The 21703-nt window shown below is 36.4% G+C and overlaps 1 protein-coding gene across 5 annotated transcripts in view; it reads left to right on the top strand.

Moving 5' to 3' along the window:
- The first annotated feature begins 9420 nt into the window (after positions 1-9420).
- Positions 9421-21703, top strand: part of PEX5L (peroxisomal biogenesis factor 5 like) — a 199162-nt gene continuing 186879 nt past the window's right edge. Inside the window, exon 1 of one of the 5 annotated variants that reach the window (XM_006910865.1) lies at positions 9421-9776. In XM_006910865.1, the coding sequence (XP_006910927.1) occupies positions 9756-9776 (21 nt within the window). In that variant the 5' untranslated portion in view covers positions 9421-9755. The remainder of the gene's footprint in view (positions 9777-21703) is intronic. The other 4 variants (XM_006910861.1, XM_006910867.1, XM_006910864.1 and 1 more) reach the window with 4 other exon arrangements.

Genomic DNA, 21703 nt, shown 5'->3' with positions numbered 1-21703 from the left:
GACACTGCTGACATTTCAGGGCATTTAAGCCCAGTACAAAAAGGAAAATATACACCCCCACATACAAACATCTCCATTATCTATAATACCTGAATATAATCTGCTTTTCAAAATATGTTGGACAGCAAATTTTCAATTAGCAGAAGTCATATTTCATTCTTCTAAACACACAGAAAAAATATGTGCCCAGCCCATCAAAACCTTCTAAATAATGTTCTTAAATATCATGAAAACACTCTTAAACACAAATGTAGCAATCCACCAAGAATTTCTGCATAATATAAAGTATATAGAACACAATAACCTAAATATTAAACTCTTAATGAACTCATTAGTAGATATATTTACATACAGTACACGTGGAGACTGCACATTAGCAAATACAAATTACATTTTCACTCTATACCACAGGAAATATGCACTGTAACATAAACAATAAAATAGTGAATTAGATAATAAAAATAACATCTGAATTGGACCTGGGCTGGTAGGGCCCTTGGGTGCCTCACAGAAGCAATCGCTGGTAGTGGTGAATGTCAGGATCATCGGGGAGAGGGGGAGAGGAGAAGGTGGCAGTGATGATGCGGAGCATGTTTACACTCCTGTGGGGAACAGGTGCAGTGAAACTGCGGTGTGCTGTGTATTTTTTGGCCAGGACTCAGGGGCAACTGAAGAGTCTTCCCTAGACAGTGTTTGCAAACTCTTTGTTCTTTTGCTTTTAATTTAGATAATGGATTTCAATAGTGAATTGGTTGATCAATTTTGGTAATTTTTTTTTCTACCAGTGATTACAACGAGTGTTTAGATAGCAGGATTTTATATACGTATGTACATGTATATGTACATACACATATAACCTATATATACGAACACATTCTTCTATACATAATATTATGAAAGAAACCACTTTTTTCATTAATATTTACTAAATACATTTTCCATGCCATTAGTTTCCAAATTACTATTTTTAATGATGAATAGTGTTCCATCGTATTCAAATTAATAAATAACCATTTTTCTATTGTTAGCCATTCATGTTGTTTCCAGTTTTTCATTATAATAAACATGCTTCATATATAAATCTTATAGTAAATTTGTGATTATTCTTAAATTCTTGAAAGTGGAAATACTAAGTCACCAGCTACATTTTTAAAATTCTTGATCCATGTTACCAAACTATCCTACATAAAAGTTGCACTAATGACAATAGCCCCTGCAATGTAAGAACGTATACATTTCAAACACCTCTCCAATACTGAGCATTTTCTTTAAAAAGAAAAAACTTTGCCAATTTAAGTAACAATGATGCTCCTATATTTAAATAACCATTTCTCCCATTATTATTTTTGCTTATTTTTACTTGATCATTTATATTTGTTGACCATTTATACTTTATTTTATGAATTTTTTATTCATGTTTTGCCCATGTTCCTATTGGATTATTTCTTTTTTTTAATTTATTCTTAAAGGTATTTGCATATTAAGTGTATTTGTCCATTGTCTGTCTTCTATGTAATGAATATTTTTTTCTCAAAGTCTGAGAAGTTCTAAAGCTCAAGCTTACCAAACTGATCAATCCACTTAGGAGTACTTATTGGTATAAAATGAGGCTCATCAATTCATTACAGCAAATTTCCCACCCACCCTACCTCACCTCAGAAGCTTTTATTCCTTACATTGAGTAAGAGAGTCACATCTCTTTTAACTCTGGTTTAGGCTCCCCTGGTTTTCAGGAAGGCCCAATAGGCTGGTTTGTGAGTTCTTACACTCCTTTTCCTAAATCACTCTGGGATTCCAGCAACTTTTAGCTGGGCGAAGAGTGTTGGCCAGGGCTGAGGCCTTGATCAAGTTAGTCCCTCGACTTTTCAAAGCTTCACATTCTTCATCTGTAAAATCAAGTGCATGATCTTAGTGATTTCCAACATCCCTTTCAGCTGTACCTTTCTGTGGGTCTTAATTTAGTTAATACTGCATATGCCTGAAAATAACTTTTCATTAGAAGGCTTAAAAGACTCCATTTGTTTTGAATGCCCAATTCTTTCTTTTGCTAAATGAATAAAACCCATAATTTATTTTCTTGATTAGCACTAACATGTTTCTTACACACTTACTTGCTAAAAATTGACTGCATCATTTCAGAAAACTCAAGACATGTTATTAATGAAAAGATGGAAATTTATTCATTTAACAAACATTTAGTAAGCACTCACAGTGTGCCAGGCACTGTGCTTAACCCTAAGGAAATAGCTATCCCTGGAAGGATTTCACAGCCTAGAGGAGGAGGCAGATTTGTAAATAAATAATTACAGTCTTGTGAGATATCACTGATGACATGCATATGCAAACAGTGTGCAGTCACAAACAAGGCATGAAGGAGAAAAAGAAAACTTAGCAGTGGAGCTGACACTTGAGCAAAAGCCTGAAACAAACATGGATTCCCTAGGAGAAGAAGGGAGCAAGACAACTGCAAATGGAGGGGGCAACACGCATGAAGGTGTGATCCAAAGTGGCATATTCTGGGGACAGCCAGCAGATCCATAATCCTGGGTTACACTTGAGAACTTGTGGGAATATAGTAAAGAGCTTTGCGTGTCCTGAAAATAAGGATTTTATCCTCTTGTTATGGAGAAAGTTGAATGATTTTTTTTTAAGTAATTTGCATTTATTTTTGACTGTTGACTCTCATTCCATTATAGAGAATCAATTAGAATAAAGAGAGAGGGGGAGCTGAAAAATTTAGGATGCTCTTATAAATTAGTCCACAGGGGATATGAGTCTAATAATATACAATATTCTAGTGATTCTAGTGATTCATACTTATGAAATTTAAACAAAAAAATAATCTCTCCCATCCAGCTATAAAATGTCATAACCTTTAATAAATGCCAAGATTGTTTTTTTAAGTTATAATTTTATAAGCATTTACCCACAGACATTATGTATCACATCAAAATTTTATTTCTTCTTTCAAAAATAACCTTAAGTTTTCATTTTCCCCCGTACAACTGTCTGCTGTAACAGTAAGTGGAAATGGGATAATTCTAAAAAAACAAAATTATCCGAACCAGGATTAGAAACCATGGATTTACCTTAAGAATTAATTCCTGATTCCTTGTAGATTATAGCACCTCTATAATTGTATTAAGGTTACTTATCTCTTTCTCTCATATGAAATCTTTAAGAACCAAATCCCCTCTCTTTTGGAAAAATCTAGGTGATTTTCAAATCCAGGTGATTTAGCAAAACTAGGTGATTTTCATTGATTAAAAGTAAACCTTTGATTCTATCACATTCCTAAAATGTCTTTGCAAATCTTTCTGAGGAAAGCTAGCTTTTCCTAAATCTAACTATTCATCCACTGCATTTTCTCCATTTGGGAAAATTCAGATATCCTCACAAAAAAATTCAGATATCAGCATTTTGTGGCATGAACTAAATTTTATCATCACTAGTGGACTTTGAGCTAATTAGACTCCCAAATTCCTTTATTCAGTCATAAATAGAATTATTTGTTTCACATCAGTAAAAGCACATCATGAATAAGGCTCTTGAATAATTTATGCTCTTCAGTTATTATTGAGAATTTTCTACATACAAGATGTTGTAAGTTATTTAAGCAAAACAAAGAATAAAACAAGCTTCTCCATCTGCCTATATCTAATAGAGAGTAAAAGAGGACCAAAATAATTAAACAAGGGAAAACTTTATAAATTAAGAAAATTTTGTGTCATAAAGGAGTTTCCAGCAAGGGGCTGCGTTCACCTAAAAGATCAATAAAAGTTTCATGAATATAATAGAATTTGAAAAATGAATGAGCTTCCATTCCAAAGGAGTAAGGAGAGAGAATATATTCCAAGGAGGGGAAAGAATGTAACTTGGACCATTTGGGGGGAATAATGCAAATATAAAGTTATTATAAAATTAAGAAATACACAGAACTAAAAAAAGATAGGGGCCAGTTTATGAAAGACCATTGTATTAATAAGTATTCCTTTGGTTGCTAGTGACAGAAAATCCAGAAAAGAGAATGAAATAAATAAAAGTTGATAGGTAGGCTTGTTTTAAGTGTGGTTTATTTAATGGCTCAAATTTTGTCCCCAGAAACCTGCCTAGACTCTTCTTCTCCCAGACTGATATCCTTTCCAGGTTTGGAGTGCTAGGTGCTGGCAGCTTCAAACCTACATTAGAATACCCAGTCCAGAGGAAGAATCAATCTGATCCAAAACAAGCCTGGAGCTGAGTCCATTTGCTCTGGTTGATTGACTTGGGCTATTTGCCCATCCAAACTGTATCATATGTTCCACCTCTGAAGCCTGTAGTAAAATGTTTCCCACCACACAAATGGGCCAGAGTGGAGAAATCACAGTTCCTTAAAGCAAAGGGACAATTCTTCCTGCCACTAGATGAAGATATGGCTCTGGGTAGCAAAATATATTCTATGACTATATATAAAAAGCTAAAGTTTTTAGATGTTAGCAGGCAGTAGGAAGTCAATAAAGTTTTTGAACTGGCCAATAACATGATCAATACTGGCCTTTGTGAAATTAATCTGACTGCAGTGTATCTGATAGGTTGGAGTAGGAGACATATGGAGGTAATAAAACTAGCTTTGAGATTGGTAAGACATTTAGGTAGCCTTCAGTAGGATGATGGTGGTAAGAGTAGAATGGAAGAGCCAAAAACAAGAGACATTTTGTTTGCAAATGTTTCTCACCAAGACTAAGAAATTCTAGAAAGTACATTTAATATTAAAAGCAACATTGGATCACTGAAAGAAGATAGCCATAAAGAAAATAACTAATGTAAATTATTTTTAGTGTAATTTCTTAAACTGATTTAATAAGAGGTTCAATCTGAACCACCCAGCTTATTTGTTCATTTGGAAGAACATTGCTGCCATCTCCTAGTTACCAGAGTTTATGTACTTAAAGAAAACTTTAGTCATAATTATCCCTGACAGCCTGGGGTTTTCTGCGTGAGCTTCTGAAACTCTCCAGATCTAATGCCCTGAACCAGCTACTCTCATTTAATGTGTCAAAGAGGGCAAGTGAGCAAACTTTAACAACATGTTCCTCCCTCTGATTGAACAATAAAAACCAATTAGTCATTTTAATTTGAGTCTACAGTTATTTTGACTTTTGTTCTCCTACACCATCTTAGAGCAGCAGGGTTTGAATTGTACAGATTATAAAAGAATGGTTGAATCACCAGAAAACTATTATCCCTAATTTTTTTTAAGTCCACAGCATACTGACATCATTATTACTCAGTGTTTTAAAAGATTTAATATATCCTGAATTTTCAATAACCATTTAATATGCAGAAGATTCAGTTACTAATAAAATTTAATTTGGTCAATACGAAATATATTCTGCTACCAGTCAACTCCTTAATTTTATTATAGTAATTAAAATTGCAAGCAGTATTAGCAAAATTCTTGCTGTAAGAAAGCTGGGTGTGCTATGATTTTATGTCAAGTCTTCTGGCCACTCAGAATACAGTTAGATAATCTCATAAATGGAGAGTGATATGCATTGTGCTTTTCACTTGGTACTGATGTTGCTCATGTGCTATCATTGCAAAAGGCAAGAGCTAGCTAGCTTTGCCACATATTTACATGAATAAATAAACCTTCTAGGCTACAGTGCAGCTCAGATTTGATGATGCATACAAATCCCTTGGGGATTGTGTTAAAATGCAGATTCTGATTCAGTAGGTCCAGATGGAATGGGGCCCGAGAGTCTGCATTTCTAACAAGCTCTCAGGAGATTCTGATGCTGCTGGCTGAAGACCACACTTTGAGTAACAAGAGTCTTTGAATTTAAAATGAGAAACACTTTCTGGACCTGGGATATGATATTAAATCATGCCTATTTTAGCTGAAAAACAACAACATGAAAGGAATAAGATATGGATTATCTTTATTTTCCTCAGAAACAATGCATGCATTAATAATATGAATTATTCTGAGTTTAGCTGGATAATCATGGCCCAGCCACTTATGAGTAAGACTGTTGCTGATGGCAGCATTACTGCCTGTGATATACCTGTGTGCAGGTTTGGTAAGAAAAGGTTCATTAGTAATTATTCCTTCCATAGTGTATACGGAGACGTTCTTTTGCTTCATATAACAGATGTAATCATTTGGTTTGACACATTACATCTTCAAATTCATCTTCATCTTCAGAGTTATTTTTCCACCATTCAATTATTAATGTGAAAACTGGAAAATCTTGTGAAAGGTCAATATATATAAAGCATATAGATGTTAGGCAGAGATTTCCATTTTTATTCAAATATTTCTGGTATCAGAGAAGCAGGCATATGGCTGCTGCCACTTACCTCGGTTCCAAAAGAACCACACCTTTTCCAAACTGCTTCATCTTTGGTTTGTTTATTTACCTTCTGCCCACTTACCTTAATGATTCTGGGATTTAGGGGGCAGAGATTACATAAAACGATGCTTTCTTACCATTATTGCAGTCATAAGATAAATTTATGCACATTTTTCTCCTTTCAAGATCTCTTAAAAACAACCTAATTTGCAAAAAAAGCTTTCTACAAATATAATTATATTATGATTCAGCTTTTTTTATGTGTATCATAAAATTCTTAGGGTTCACCAAAATACAGTACACACCTGCTTTATCTTATCAATTTTATACTGGTATATTTACTTGGTGCAGTTTATTTTGCACCAAAATGCCAGATTACTTGAGCTAAAATGCTAGATTTGAATGACGGTTTTTGGCCTAGCTAAATGGCATATATAAATTGTTAGATGGTTCTATGAATCAAAAGTATCTAGAGATACTGCCACTTGAGTTGGTAATCAGCCAAGTGTGTTTGATCACAAGCCTCGCTCATATTCATAGGCTTCGAAGGAAATATTTGTGCCATAGAGAGGATTACCGTTCACAACTGAGAAGGAAATGTTTGACTAGAAGAGGTTAGATGTGAATTCTTGGGTCGAGGAAACGTGGAAAATGCGTAACCTCTGTAGTTTTTGTTTGTTTAAAAAAAGTCTAGACAGATTTATCTTTCTGGGATGGTAAAATGTACTCTTATCAGGTATCTGGACTGTGAGTTCCATGGAGATAGAGACCATATCTGCATTATTCATCAGTATATTTTGGCACTTGGTACAGCACTCACACATACTAAATTCTTAATAAATATGAATGAATGAATTAATGAATGAATGAATGAACAAATGAACAAGTAGAAGGATGTTTTCACAGATGCACTTGTATTCCTGAGATTTTATGGAAGTACAAAGTAACTAAATGAGTTACTTAGATTTAACGAAAAGATATGAGTTCTATCTTCAGCTCTAGGTGGTTGCCTTGCTGGTCCAAATACTTTTATGGTTGATAGCTCCTTGAATCTGTCATTAAATAATAATAAGCATATAATGGATTATAAAACTTTTGCCCTACTATTACTTCACAGATGTCTAGCTCTTTCAAATCAAACACTAGAATTTCCCCTAAGGTTTTTAGACCAACATGGTAGCATTTATAATAAATAATTTTCCCCTCTTAAATTTATAGAGCTTGAGGTCTCAGGAAATCATCACTCATCTTTTCTGGACTGGAAAAAAGTCTGTTTGCATATACATAGTGGTTTATAATTTAAAACTCCCTTTGCATGAATTCAGCCTTCAGCAGCCCTGTGCAGTAGGCTGGGAAGATATTTGCCTTACTTCAAAAGTGAGGAAATGGAGAATTAGTATACTTGCCCAAGAGAGTGATGAGGTAGTGAGAAGGAACTAGCACTTTTATCTGCTGAGCTCTATTCCAGTGCTCTGTCCTATAAAAAAAAAAAAAAAAACACAAACATTTTACAGTTTACAGTGCTTATGAACATATTTCAAATTGCAGGATTAAAAAAATTGTTTATAATGATTTAGACATGAAAAAGCAGAAGTCTAGAGGGTAAGGAAAATTGTCCAATGTTAACTATGGGTGGAGTTGAATAAGGAATCTACATATCCTGCCTACCAGTCTGTCATTTTGTGTTTGATTGGTTGGTTAGTTGATTGGTCAGTTATTTCAGGACCTCAGATGCATTGAATTGTTTAATAATTTCTTTGGTTCGTTTTACACTCTGTTTACTAGTCCATACATGACTTCATTTTACTTAGTTACATAGTAATTTTTATAGGCTAATACATGTCTGTGAATCACCACCCAGCATAATAGCTAAGATATTGACAATTAACCTTCATATAAAGTGCCTCCTCATCCCTTTCCCGGCCTCCCTCACTCAGGGTCACCAACATTCTGAATAATGTATTCATTGTTCTACTGCTTTCCTTTTCATACAGTTGTATGTAAATATATATTTATATTCCAAGGGAGTTTTTGTTAAACTTTATGAAAAATATTTCTGCTATGTGCAATATTTGGGTGATTATATTATGCTGCATATAATTTGGGGAGCATGTCGTTGCGTGAAGTTCTTTTTACCATTAAAACTAGGTAATCAGTATACACACATACACCAGCTCGTGGTGTATGTATATACATTTATAATGTAAAAACTACATCAAACTATCCAGTCTCTTCAACTTGAGACATATTTAAATGCACTCCACCTGTATATTATAAAGACTCATTTATTCAACAAATATTTATAGGATGCCTACTATGTGCTGAGAGGTACTCTACTGTGCTCTGCTATATCCGTGCAAAATGCACTCCTCTCCTTCCCCAAAGTATTCCTTATCTCATGGAAATAATATTGTATATGTAGACAGAGTCAGACAATATAAATAAATATGTAAAATATACAAGATATTAGATGGTAAGTGCTAAGGGAAAAAATTATGGAAAGCATTTGGGGACTGAAGTTTGGGATTTAAAATAGTAGGGTGCTCAGTGATCAATTGGGGGGGGGGTGACTGGGGAGAGCCCCTATTTACCGAATAACACGAAGGTAACTTGTGAGAGTTGAATCAGAAGTAAACTCTTCAGTAACGCTCAAGCTCAGCCTATTATGTCTGTAGGAAGATGGGCTCAGTCGATATTGATGGCCCCCAAAGAGACAATGCATTTTCCTCCCTCTTTTCTTGCTGGCCATCCGCTGGGCTAAAATCGCCCTGGCAGCCGACTCCGCACCTGAACGCGTCGCGCCACCACCACCACCACTACCGGCGGGCACTTTGCCTCCGCGTGTGTGCATCCCCGAGCACACGCGCGGTGCTTTGTGCACCGCCCTCTGGCCCTTCCCAGGCCCACCGGGGGCGCGCGCGCGTGCCCGGCCCGCGGCCTCTCAGCAGGGACGCTGCCGGGAGGGTGGCGCGCGCCCCGCTCGGCAGCTGCGGCGGTGGCTGGTGTGGGCGCTCACGTCAGGGCTGGGAGGAGGAGGAGGTTCGCGGCGAAGAGAGTGAGAGAGACATGAGGCAGCCTGGCATGAAGCGAGAAAGAGTTCGGTGGAGAAGGAGTGAGTTTTAGAGACACCCGGCGAGCAGGACCTCCGCCTGCGAGAGAAGCGTGGCCGCCTGGGCTCCTCGCCTCCTCGGCGCGTTCTCCCGAGTCCGCTTTCAGCACCGCGAGCGGAGAACAGTTCCCGGCAGCCCGCCGCGCTGCCGAGGAGCCGCTGCCTGCGGGCTACCTGAAGCCTTGGACCCGGCTCAGGGGCACCCTGTGAGAACCCAGTGTGCACGCCGCCGTCTCCCCTCTGTAGGTGTGCAAGTTAATACAGGGAAAGCATCCAGTGACCTCAGGAAGCCTTGAAGAAGTCGAAGCAGAATGTACCAGGGACACATGCAGGTAAGACATTTCCATTGAACTGGAAAGAAATCTTAGGGGCTAAATTAAGAGCAAGGCGGTTCACCAAGTTACTGTGGTCAAGTGCTGCCTTCACATAATTCAACAAGTGAAGTAGTGCAACATAACCATGACATTTCTGTCGGGTGCTATCGGTAAAACTAGACGTGTTTCTGAGGCTGGAAGAAGGGAAAGAAAGACCACCTTGGAACTCCGATTGGGAAGTTTGTTTTCTGTGTATTCCCTGAGCCTGTTTCTTTAAACAAGATCAAGGAATCCAAGCAGAGGAAACCTGGAGCTTACCGTGTTTCCGCCGTAATCCTATTGATGCAACTGGGCATGTATGTCAACTGAAGGGCAAACAACAATAGGAAAGACAAAGCTTTTCCTTTACCATCTGCAAAGGTTCTTTGACAGTTAGAACACTTTGCACTTTTGTATTATTTTTTTTTAAGTGATAATTTTTTAAATGATTCGTGCTGTATTTTCCCCCCTTCAGATGATCGGACATTGTCACCTATTCCTATAGTCACAAAATGACTTAGGAGGATGAATTTCAAACATATGTCCAAGAGGCTCTACTGTTTACCAGGGGAAGGGCTACCTTTGATTGTTAATGTTCATTTGAGCTGAGCTGCTGCTTCTCTCTGATGCACTTTACTCTCTTGGGGAAGATTACTTTAACCTTGACTCCAGTTCTCATTCACATGGTTGGTTCTTCCTTATAAAGGCAGGTGTGTGCTTTGGGAGTGGGGGAATAAAATACTAACTCAGCTTCCTAAAGTATAAACTGTGCTCTTATTGCTTTTCCTAAATGCTTTAGTCTTCAGTTTTGATGTTTGAGCTTCCTCTCCATTCCAAAGATGGTCAAATGCAGTCATTATATGTGGTGTCTTCACCCTACTGTGTAACATATGTGCATATGGAAGATGTGGTTTCTGTGTCTTTTAGAGTGATTGAAAATAGATAAATATGTTGTTGCATTCATGACTAAGTACTACCCAAATTTAATTTCCAAGTCTGTGGGGAAATTCTTTTGGACTATAATTTATTTTTGATATAAAATGGTATTGTATCATATTCCTAAGTTTTGTAAGAATTCTGAATCAGCACTCTCAGAATTCCAAAAGCATTTCCCATATAACTGACATCATCCTGTTTTGAAAACTATTAATGAGATTATATCACAGTATGGGCAATAATTAGTGACCGAAGTATATTTCTAAATATATATAATAAATATGATCTGTATGTTTCTTATTAAAGCTACACTAAAGTTTACTAACAAAGAAGCTTTTAAATAATGACTGGTGAAAAAATTGACAAAGGATTATTACTATAGTTTTATGTTTCATCTCCACTTAAGAATGATACCTACAATTTTATGTATTATCTATTTATTATCCCTAAACAATTTCTCTATAAGAGTAAAATAGAAAGGTTTCTTCAGAAAATTGTGCATTCACACAAAATTCATAATTGACTACTTGGAAATATAACAAAAATTTTCCACCTCATTTCTTATTTGAAAATTCATTTTTGTGAATGAAGAACCAAAGCAACAATCTGGTAAATTCAGGAACCCCAAACAATTTTAACTCAATTTCTGAATCTTGGGGATATTATTGAAACTTGAATTATCTAGAACAATGTCTGAGGGTTTCACTTCACTTTTAGAGAATAGACAAAATGTAAGACTCTGCATATGCTCCAATTTTATTGGGGTTTTTTGGCTTATGCGCTGCTGTAACAATAAATATGATGGCTTGCAGTAAAACTCACAAATCTTTGCTGCCAAGCTTAACTTGAAAATGTTACTAAATAAAGACTGCAATCAATACACTTGCCAGAATTTCAGAGCATAAGACTTTTTTCCTATTTACTATTGACCATTATGTTAAACATAAAACTTCTAAGGCTTTACTAGTTTAGTAGCTATTAAATGATATGATCATCTTAGTGGGAATTCCCACTCCCAAAAAACTGCCCATTACAACCTGATTCATAATATAAATATTTGCTTACATTTTAAAACCCCAATCTCTTCCCCAGAGAATAGTATTTAGCCTATAGACAAAATCTCCATCATGTTGGTATATTTAGATTAAAAAAAGAATCTCTTGTTAACAAAAACAGAATTATTTTCCTGTGTGTACATGACTCTAATCATGAAGTAGAAGAAACGTAGCCCAAATACTCTGAAGTGTTTGTTATTAAAAATGTGAATACAAACTTGGTAAAGTGGACCAGGGATGAATAGATTTACTAACATTTCTGCCAACTTTGTAGTTCATTTGAAACACTGATGTTTCTTGGCTAACACCTTAAAACAAGAGTGAAACAGAAAATATTTGCAATCATCCGCTGTGCTTTCTAATTCTTCTCTTTTCTGTATCCAGAGGTTTTTAAATAAAATGCTTTGTAAATAGTCTGGAATGGGGGCGGTGTTCACATGAAGCCTTAAAAAATAGTAGAATTTTAAACTTCTGTAATGCCTTTGTTTTTACAACTTAATGATTTCATAAATAAAGTTTATTAATTCTTATACATACGACCAATCCATCCAGCTTACTGTAGAAACTGAATTTATTTTAGAAGCCACAAACTAAAAACACCCTGCTAGTTCGTTAGAAGATAAAAGTTGACATCTGTTACAGTTAGATAAACAGAGCGTAGCATAGTAGCATATATTTCTTGGTTTCATATTAAATGTCAAAGGTATATTTATTAGGAGCAGGGCCCCAGAGTTGTGCTGTTTTCTAACTACCTCACCAATTATTTCCAAGGGGAATTTATCACCCAGCAACTTAAGCACAGGTTTTTTTTGTTTGTTTTTCTTTTTACTGTTTTAGATTTACCTCTTTTTCCCCTTTGACCAAGGGGGCTGATAGTGATTAAATATACTTAGCATCAGTTCTGACCAAACTCTGTATTCCTAATAGATGATCTGTGGTCTTAATTCCTCCAATACCTCTGTATGCTCTGTACTGTGATCCTTACTTTGTATATGTACATTAGATAACACTGCCAATTAAAACAAAATAGTTATGTGGCTCAGCATATTTCCTTAACCAAACTTTTTTCTGGAATTATAGAGCAATATAATTTCAAATTTGAACTAAGATTTTTTTTTTTATTGTTAAAGCAGCCACAGTAATGTTTTATGTTATTATAAAAAGTTATTTCAAAAGGCAATCAAACAAAAAATCTATTTGTAACAGATCTTTATTACAGGCATTCAAAAGAGACTTTTTTTTTTGACTATTCAAGCCAGCTGAAGAATCATTCCACACTCTCTGGCTTCACAAGATAAAAACTAAAGAAAATTCAAATGACAAAATTATAAGATTTTTAATAGCTCTAAAAGTAACATTTTATTTGTCTTCCCTCAAAGGGCTTTTGTGTTTGTCTGTATTTATGACTTTGTTTAAGCTTTTTAAAAAAGCTTCACAAAAGGGAACAGCTTGGGTAACATAAATTATGTTAATACATTAGATCTGGCCACTGGGATTCATTTGGGTTCACTACAAATGGGAACATAGAAATCAATGCAAAGTAAGATTATAGAACGTTGTTTTCAACATCTGTAACCGCAGTTTGTCATAACTGAGACCTGAGCAAAACTGTAAAATCGACAATATTTCTACTTCTCTAACAGATCCATTTTTCCCCTTCTGATGCCACCATTTTCTATCCTGTGTCATTTCTCCTTAACCTTTTGCCAACAAAGATATAATTGATACCAATACACCACACACACACACACACACACCCCCACAGTGGTATTTGCATTTTCAGAGGAGAATATTTAAATGTTAGTTTGGGGCAGGATGAAGGGGCTGTTTTAAGGAGGATGAAGCAATGCTGCCTTAAGGCTGGAGTTAGTTGTGTTATTTTGATCAGAAGTAGCTGCTTCTGTTCCCTCTTCCCCCAACTGAAATGGCACCTGCCTTCCTCTTCAAAGTATTCCTGTGAGTGATGATGAGCATTAATACAATGAATTTGTTGCTTGACATATTATTAACTAGAACTCTATTGAAAGAAATTCGTGTATAGCGAAGCTGGTGTCAAAATTATGACAAGCTTTAGCAAGATTCTAAAGTGCTTTCTGATATATTTATAAGCAAATCATGCTTGGTATGAGTGTAATATTGAGCTTCTAACACTTAAAAATTATAATACTTATGATGTAATATTGCAGAATATTTGATTAACCTGAAAATTTTATTCCCTAGCTATACCAGCCAACAGTTCATATTATACACTTACCGTAAGAAATGCAATATGTTCTTCCTAGATTTTGTTTATAGTTTATAAACATTCTTTCTAAAAAACATGTGTTTGAAAAAAATTTTCAGCATATGAATGTTTTGACTATAAAACATTTTTAAAGTAAAGAATAAGAAAAGGTTAAAACAGAACGTGTTAATTTTAAAATCTTGACTCTCTAGTATTAGCACTGCCAGTCTAGGAAACATTAAGATGTGGCGCATCATGTAGTCAAAACATCTGGCGGGCTGTTGTTTTACACTTTTCATTGAGATCATATGTCTCCAGCACAGGCATAAGCTAGAGCTGTTTAAAGGTTTTATATTCTAGAATTAGCTTCTCAATATGGTTATAGAATACCTAGTGTGCATTTTCTGCACTAAATGTGAAGGTAAACCCCAGCCTAATGTTTCTTTATTAAAAGACTTAAGTCTGGTGTAAATGTTTCTGGTGTAAATGTTTTGAACATGATATAATTTTAACTACCCTGATAAAGAAAATGAGATTGCCAAGTCTCTGTAACATGTATCATCCTCTCATAATTCAGAATTTATAAAAGAGAAAAATCACCTTGAACTGTAGCCTATAACTCCTGGATCAGAGACTAGAGAGCTATGAATTGGGGGTTACATTTCTTTCAAGTGACTCCTTCCTTCATGTCCACCTCACCAAATTCCACCCCTCCTCACTTGTGCCATCTTTTTTACTAGGATACCAAATAAAATACTTCTTTCCTCAGTCTTTAAGAAAGATTTTTTTGTCTTATATATTATTATATCATGCAGAACATAAACAGGAAGATAGTTAATACCTTATTGATTAAATGCCAAGACCATTGCTGATTGTTCCAAGCTTAGAGCATAATACACGCACTGCCAATGTTGCCTTATAATGTCACTTTTACCGATCCTTATTAGTACAATATACTACTTCTGTTAAAACTCCATTATATACATGATCATTATTATTCCCCATGTGAGATTTTACTAAATTGATCATCCTCATGTATTATTTTTAGACAATTACCGTTAGAAATTTCACAGGTGAAAAATAATGATTTCCTTTTAGATAGAAAGAGGCTACTCATCTACCACTTCATTCAAGGGAGGCCCACAGAACCCTACCAGCAGCTCTGAAATGGGGCAAACCTGAATCAAGTGAGAGAGTTTGCATTGCAGGTACATACACAACTCCCCAAAGTTCCTGCTCATGCACAGAGACTTCTGAAAAACCAGACAAACCTTGCAAGTGAGACTTGATGTAGCAAAAACTTTTTTTCCCCAAACAGAATGCCATATGGTGATCTATGAATCATGGAGATTCCAAGGGAGAACTGGTGCTGCTGTGATGCCAGAAACCTACCTAGAGAACTACAAAACTCCCACCCCCACACCTCTTGAAAATTATTTAGTTTTTAAAGCAACTGTTATGGTAGAGGAATTCAAAATCATTTCTTATGAGTAATGATTAAAGTAACCAAGAACGTTTGGCCTGGAAAGCAAAGACTCAAGGGCACCATGATGACGCTATAAAAATATTTGAAGGGTTATTATGTAGGAAGGGAATAGAATTGTTCTGTGTACTTTTGAGGGTTAAAACTGATTTTATATCAGTGTGAGGTAAAAAGTTTCTCCAAGACAATGACAGTAAGAAGACTCTGGATACAGCACCCAGTTCCCACTATGCTGAGATGCCCACTAGGAGGTGGAAGAGGCCAAAAGTGAAGGTGGGGAGCTTATAGGTGAACAGAGCACAGTGTTCCTGCTCACACACAGGCCTCTGTTCCAAAACCATTATGCCTTGTGGAAGAAATCCAGTGAAAAGCACCATGAAATGGCATGTGGGCTTGTGTGTGCATGTCTATGTGTTCCACCAAAAATGGTTATAGTCTACGGAAGTAAGGACCCTAAATAAGCAAAATCCAACATGTCCTGGGGAAAATATTCTCTAGTTACCTGAAAGTATATCAGACAAAGTCATGACAGTACCATCATGCAAAGTGAGCAAAAATAGTAAAAGGTCAGAAAATATGGAATTTCTTTAAGGAAATGAGAAAGAAGAAAACATTTAAACATCATGAGAAGATGAGACATCATGAGAAGATGCTAGAGCTGCAAAGCATCTTTTTACCACCGTTCACATGGAAGTTAACTATAACATGTTTATTATACTTAATTCTTCGATCATGTGGGATGTGCCATCTGATTGAGCAGGTGGTTATGTGCACATGAAACACCTGTGAACTTGTTGGAAATGCACAATCTCAGGTCCCATTCCAGACTTACTAAATCAGAAACTAAATTTTTTAAGATACCCGGGGATTTACAGGCACACTAACATTTGAAAAGCACTGGTCTGAAAATGTTTACACTGAGAATTCAGTAAAAGGCCTGATTCTTGGGTAACTTTCTGACATCACAGAGGCACGACGAGGCTCCTGGCAAAGGAGACGGCAAGAACAACTATCACAACTATGTTTGATAAAGTTTCTTCCTTATATTGACACCATAATCTCTACCCAATTGGTGTAGTTTTTCCCTCTGGAGAAAGGACAACAAACCTATTTATTATGTGCCCCCTGAATAAAACAAACTTTCAAATATTTAGAGAATTATCATGTCCTCATTCCATTATATCTTCTCTAAGGTATACTCAACCATTGCTTATAATGACATTTCTCAACCATTGCTTATAATGACATTTCTGATGTTTTCATGACACCGTAAAAGTATGGCCGTCTGAACAAGACACATTACTCAAGGTGTAACCTGACCAATGTCCAGCACTTTGAGGTTATGATCTCTTGGGACAGACATCTACTCAGACATCTGAAAACAGCGATAGCATCTTTAGACTAAACTGTTCTTTAAATTGTTCTGATGTTTCTACTCTCTGAATAACTTGAGAGTTATCGCACAGCTGCTGGGTCTTTATACCAGAATAATTTTGGATCCAAATGTACCCATTAGAATAGTCTAGGCTAACACTTCCTTATGTCCCTAACAATTGCACTAGTGTTCAGTTTCGAGGTCTTAGAATCCTGGGTTTGAAGAACTCTTAAAAACGTTTTGTTCAACTATCTCATTTCACAGATGAGAAAATTGAGGTCCAGAAGGGTTAGAGACTTGATCAAAAAGTTCCATATAGCTTAGTTGGAAGACTTAGTATGAGAATGAAAGCTGCCTTATGCCAATGTGCTATATACATTACACTATTATTCTTTATTTTGATGTTTATTACAATAAAAAATCTAAGTGAAACATAAACATTGTAATAAACCACCAGATGTTTCCAAATGGCCAAGTGTTTGACATTCAGTCATAAATCGATATTTTCCTGCTTTTCAGTTTTAGTATTACTATTTGATATTTTATATATCCAGTTTTTGGTAGTCATATAGCTAAGAGTAGAGGAAAGTCTAGTCTGTAAGTGTGTTTTAAAAGTTAAATAAGGTGCCATGAAAAGTTATATCACTTCTTTTCCTAATGGTGTTCCCTACTGTCTTTCCTTGGACTGACGGATTGACCATTTGAGTGAACTGGTTTAATGGGTTCTTGAAACCAGCTGCCTAAATATACAAGTGAATCCACCAGGTGTTCTTAGCTGTACACAACAGAAACCTCCTCTGGCTCATTTAAGCAGAAAGAGGATTTATTAAAAGTATATTTAGTCAATTAAAAAGCATAGGAGGAATGATAGAGATTTAAAAACTCAGCATTTTGAAATCATGGTAAAAATTGATTCAAGCGAGAATGATCAGTCGATGCTAAATCTGAGGAAGGGGGCAGTTTGAGGAGAAATAAGGTATTTATATAACATCAAAATATCACCCATGTAAGTTACAAAAGAAAAAATAGTAACCTTTCAATGGAGAAATTGGACAACACCCTAACTAAATAATAAAAATCAACATTATCAGTAAGGTGATCATCTAGATGTCCATCTCTGCATGAGATGCCCTGAGAAGGACATGGCATCACTCATGTAATATTACTGCTGAAAATGCACAACTTGAATCTAATCATGAGAAAACCTCAGAGAAACCAAAATGAGGGATAGTCTATAAAATAAACAGATTGTTTTTCAAAAATATGAATGTTATGAAAACCAAGGAAGAACTGAGATGTTTACAAATTAAAAGACTAAAGAGACATGAAAGCTAAATGCAATATATTATCATGGACTGGATCTTGGAGTGGGAAAGAAAATTGTTATAAAATGCACTATTGGTACAATTGAAAGTTGACTATGGACTGGAGATTAAATTGGCATTAGTGTTACATTTGATAACTGAATTTGACAACTAGCTGTGGCTACAGAAGAGAATATTCTTGATCATTGGAAATACATGTTGCAGTATGAAAAGATAAAGGGGCCTAGTGTGTGTAACCTACTCTCAAGTGATTTAGGATAATGAAAATAATGATATAATTACATATATACAGGGCGGGGGACGAGGAGAGAGAAGAGAGAGAGAGAGGAAGCAAATATAGCAAAATGTTAAAAATTGGCAACTAAGGAGAAAGGGTATTATGAAATTTTTTTTTAATTTAAAGTACGATGGGGTTTTCACAGAGTACTAGAACTAGGCTCGAGATGGAGGAACCAGGCAATAGGCAGAGGCACAGCCCCAGTCAGACTTCAAACCAGACTAGTACAGACACCACTGCAGCTTTCACAGAACAAGGAACAGCAGAGCTTGCAACCCTGAATCAACCCCCTCGTCAGGCACTGATTCAGCCGCTGGGCACTGAATCAGCCGCTCGCCACTGCCGCTGTTGCCCACAGAAACCCCATGTTGGAGCTTCAGCTGCTGCTCCCCACTGCCAGGATGAACTCTCTGTTATGACTGCTCCTATGTGCCCCCAAATCCAATTCAAAATGGGGGCAGGTACCCTATCTGCAAGATAGTCTGAGAAAGTTCATATCTGCTTACCGCCAAGACTCCAAAAGTGGGCAGTTTTCCAGCTATAAAGCTAGATTTCAGAAAGTTTAAAAAAAAAGAAGCCAATGTCCACTATAACATGTTATGGATATTGCTTGAAAGTAAAATAGACATCTCTCTATCTTGACTAAAGCCCAGTCTGCCTTGAGGGATAAGAGTTAAAAGAAAATAAGTTTCTTTAAGCCCTGTGCTTATTTGTTACTACCTGCCATTACATGCAGGCCTGTAGGAGAACATTGTGAAGCTAGATTACATTGGTTTATTAAATCATGCAGCAAACAAGAGCAAAACAATCCCTCCATCATTCATCAGTGCCCATCAACTGCTCACTCCTGTTCTCTTTGAGAAATTAGAAAGAGCCATGTGAAGAATTTAGTAATTAATCAGGGAATTAAAATACATATCATGAACCTTAGTGGTAAGAACTTGTTTTCCCTCCATGTGCAGGAATTTAATGTAGAAAACTAGGCATAGTAGTGTTTCATATTCATCTAAAGGATGATTATAATCAAGAAGCCCCTTGCATTTGAGTCATTAATATTGAAATGCAGTCCACTATATAAATCTTTAGAAATATTAATGCAGGACAAAAAGGAGTGTTCTTAAGCTTGCAGCAAGATTAAATGAAAATAGAATTTTAGAGATATATGTCTTTAGAGTGTCACATAGAATAACTATATCATTTCACATATGAGGAAACTGAGGGCTAGGTCTTGATGGAATTAATTCTGTAATTAATTACCTCTCTTCCAAGTGAAAAAACAAAAAAGTATTCCAAAAGGCTTTCAATGGCATGCATGATACATCGCTTAATAATCCCTCACATTTGAAGAGGCTACAAAAACATACTGGTTAAGAGCTTGCGCTCCAGGATCAGATAACCCCGAGTTCAAATCTTGGCTTCACCACATAGTATCTGTGTAATCTTGCTCTGATATCGTCTCCTCTGTAAACCTCACTTTCCTCATCTGTGACATGGCGATAATAAATGTCACCGTATGTTGTAATGACTTTGTAAGAATACCTCCTATATTTTTATAGAGCTGGCAAACTGTCTCATATACATTGTGTATGGAGGAAGGAGTTTAGCCACAGCAGTTACTTTTATATGCGGTTGTTTATAATGGTGGCAGATGCCTGATTTTCTTCTCCTCTCACAGTTCTGGATTTTCTTTTTTCTGAATTTTCAGTTTTATCCCCAAACTCTTACTTTTCACATACTGAATATTTACTTATCCTTTAATATTCCACTTAAGTGTTATTTCCTCAGTGCTATTTACTCTGCGCCCCCACCAGCACCGTCCCACCCTGCCCCACACTCAATGCAGAATTAGGGTGGGACGGTGCTGGTGGGGGCGCAGAGTAAATAGCACTCAATTCCTAAATACTTCCTTAGCACCTTATATGCATCGCTAATACCATAATTAACATAGAGCTTTGATTATTTATTTTTATAATTCTCCCCAACTACTTGTAAGCACGTCTGTGGCAGTGACTATATTCAATATATCTTTATATCCCTGGGCACTACTAGTTCTAGGTACATACTATTAATGTGGTATTTATTTGTGGAATGAATGAATAGATGAAAGAATAAAAGAATGAATGGACGAAATGTTCAGAAGAGTCCCTTATTCTTAAAAAGGACTCCTAAGTGCAGTTGGGATGATCTTCCTGATTCTAAGACACACAAAGCCCCAAAATCTAGTCTATTCCTATGAGTTTCAGGAGCGAATGCATGTCAAGTGAAGTTTCCACACTCTTGAAAGGGAATCAATTATAGGGAAACCTTACAAACCTTATAATTAGATTGCTACTGTAATTAACCAACACTCTGCTGTCAAAGCAGTCTACGTAGTTTAATGGGTTCAACCTCTTTAAAGCCTGAGGACAGTCTGGGGCTTCAGATTTAAAAATATAATAGATTCTCCTAATGGTTTCTAATATCTCTAACTGGCCAAGGTCATTTGGAATTAGAATCCATGCCTCTGAGGTCCTGTTCACTTCCTCACCATCTCAGCTAGTTGTCAAGAGTGATTTTGATTATAGCACTAACATACACCCTGGGAAGCTATCATTTGCTTATATCCAGTTGTAAGGGTTGCTTACACCTCTAGCCCTGACCTCCATAGTCACACACACACACACACACACACACACACACACACTTTCCCAAGGATCCAAGGAAGGAGCTGCACTGAAAATGGTCAGCCAGGGGATGTGTCTATTTTGTGAGCCTCTCTGAATATGCAGATCTTCTTAGTATGTCTCCCATAGTTACTCTGATATGGGAGCCTGAGATACAGAGGAGTAATTCTCCCCATTCAGATACAGAGTAAAAAGATTCCAAAATCACATGTCAAAGCTCTCGGTAATAAGAGAGAGGAAGTGACTATACCAGTGATATGTGCCATCTCTGGGCAAACAGTAAAAAGGGACTCTCTCCGGGTGGGTCGAACACATAGACTCTCCTTTTCTCTGGATGACACAATCACACACCCAGGCACACAATTTGGCAAGTGGAGTTAGAGGGTTGGATTTCAGACATGACTTGGGCCTCTTCATCCAGACATCCTTGTACAACTAATATGCACAACCATCTGTATGGCTTTGAAGGGAGTCTCCTCTACCAACAATCTGTGTGTGTGTGTGTGTGTGTGTGTGTGTGTGTGTGTGTGAAAGTGTATGACGAAAATAAAAAAATGAGCTTTTTTTT

This window comes from Pteropus alecto, unplaced genomic scaffold (assembly GCF_000325575.1).
Source record: "Pteropus alecto unplaced genomic scaffold, ASM32557v1 scaffold33, whole genome shotgun sequence".
In the NCBI taxonomy this organism is placed as follows: domain Eukaryota; kingdom Metazoa; phylum Chordata; class Mammalia; order Chiroptera; family Pteropodidae; genus Pteropus; species Pteropus alecto.
Note: the sequence above shows the minus strand (reverse complement) of the source record. Positions and strands in the feature narration are given on the sequence as shown.